At 57.4% G+C, this 2,102-nt stretch overlaps 1 protein-coding gene across 1 annotated transcript; it reads right to left on the reverse strand.

Moving 5' to 3' along the window:
* Positions 1-370: 370 nt before the first annotated feature.
* Positions 371-1,795, reverse strand: Z520_00621 (uncharacterized protein; the record flags this gene model as incomplete). Its single annotated transcript, XM_016771141.1, has 1 exon — positions 371-1,795. The coding sequence occupies one exon, from the start codon at positions 1,793-1,795 to the stop codon at positions 371-373; it is 1,425 nt and encodes a 474-aa protein (XP_016638051.1).
* Between the last annotated feature and the right edge of the window lie 307 nt (positions 1,796-2,102).

The raw sequence follows: 2,102 nt of genomic DNA on the forward strand, positions 1-2,102 counted from the left end.
GTGACGGTGACGGTGAAAGTGACGGAGGCAGCTTGGGAGGGCTGGATCCCCCCGCTATTCTCTCTCTTCTCTCTCTCTCTCTCCTCTCTGCGATCAACATCCGCAAAAAGCTCCAATGATCCCAACTCTGGTGGGTTTGGTGGGCGGTAGTACCGCGCCTCGTAAGGGTCCAATATCTCTCGGGGGGTCGCTGGCTCCTGCGCACGCGTCTCCATCGAGATGGAGGGAGGGAGAAGTCGGTGGCTCGGCACTGTGAGCAAGAGGACTTTTAAAGGCTGTCACGGCGCCGGGGGCCGGACGGTGATATATCCTCAAGGGGGGTTGAAGATGGGGGTTATTGGTTGCACCCAACAAAAACTCACTCACTCACTCACTCACTCACAGGCATGGGATTCCTCGCCGCCTCCCACTTCTCATACACTTTGGACCCTTTCCTCAACCCTCCGACCGTCTCCCAGACCGTAACAAAAACAATGAGACCCATGACCGTGCTGAGCAGCTGCACGGCGTCGAAACGCTCTAGGTCGACCAGGGGTAAGAGGACCAAAATGACGGCGACGACGAGCCTCATGCCGACCCGGGCCGTCTTGGGCATGATCAATTCGCACGAATCCTCAACGCCGTCACGGAACAACATCGCAAGGATCCACAGACAGAACATGCCCACGCCCAACCCGCCGCCCATCAACCAGCGCTCGCCGGTGTCAAGTTCCTGTTGGCCCGCGCTGACCGCGCAGATGTGTCCGCCGACCAACAGCGACGCGGCGAGCGGCATGTGCAGAGTGAAGAACGCAAACGCGGTACTAACGGACCGTCTGATCGGGTGCACACTCTCCAGACTCCCGTCCCCGTTGACGTACAGCCAGTTGAGACAGAAGGCGATGATCAGAGTCCACACGGCTTTCAATAGACCCATGTTCAGGCCGATGGCGGCAGGATCACCCACGACAATGCTGTATAGGTACTCGCCCAGGACGATAATGTAAAAGGCTGCGAGCCGGTCGATCTCGTGGCTAATGTCGACGGCGGTGCTGTACTCGAGTTTCAGGCGTCTCTTGATCCACGTGCCGAACGTGATGACCCAGGTGACTTCGTGGTAGACGATGCCGACAACGGCGACGGCGATCTTGGCCCGCAGGCTGACGCTCTCAAAGTACAGCGGGATCCAGATGAGCAGACCTACCACGATGAAGCCCGCCATGATGCGGGCCTGTGCGCGGTGCTGGAAGCTGGCGAACGAGGAAATCAAGTAGACCGCCGCAACTGTCAATCGGGCTGTCATGAACGCGCCCACCACGGTTCTCATGGCGCCAATGTCGTCGGCCACGAGTCGCGCGTTATTGCCGTACAGCACCATCAGGGCCATGACCCAGAGGATCACCCCGCGCTGCACCAGGTCGTCGTTGTAGTACGAGTTCATGATCTCGCGCAGGTCGCTCCAGATGTGCCACGCGGGAGCAAAGATCAGCAAGTACTTGACCAGTCCCGCGCCCGAAGGGTGTTCAGCCAGGTCCTCTGCGAAATTAGCCACGAGTGCGACGTACAGCAGATCCAGAAACAGCTCGAAGCGGCCCGCCTGTCGCTCCTCGTCGGATTCCCGCTCGAGTGTGCCGTTGTGGAACCATTGTAGCGCCTTGGGCCGTTTGATCAGGTACCGAGACGCGACTGTGTTGTTTCCATCTTCTGATGCATGTCGAGGCTCAGAAGGAGAAGGAGAGGAAGAAGACAACGGGTCAGCTGCCGTTGTCGAGGGTGAAGTCGGCTTCTCCTCAAGGTCGGCGTTGGAATTGGGCATGTCGTTGTATCGGGAGATGCGCTGATCAGAGGTCCCCCATTCCTTGTGTTAGGACACTAATATATACATTCCGACGAGGTGCCTGGACGATGCAAGAGTCTATGATATATTTTTTGTTATCATGCGAAAAGATGGAGGAAGTGCTGTGTTGGAAGAAAGAAGTTCGCGCTGCACTGTAGATCAGCAGTAGTGGCTGGTCCGCAAACTTCCTCCTCCAGCTCCAGCAAAGCCATTGCACTCTGCTTGTACGTAAAACTCCCAAAGTCTAAATCAAGCCCGTCATCCACAGAGCCCAATGGAGTTTCTC

This window comes from Fonsecaea multimorphosa (genome assembly GCF_000836435.1).
Source record: "Fonsecaea multimorphosa CBS 102226 unplaced genomic scaffold supercont1.1, whole genome shotgun sequence".
Classification (NCBI taxonomy): domain Eukaryota; kingdom Fungi; phylum Ascomycota; class Eurotiomycetes; order Chaetothyriales; family Herpotrichiellaceae; genus Fonsecaea; species Fonsecaea multimorphosa.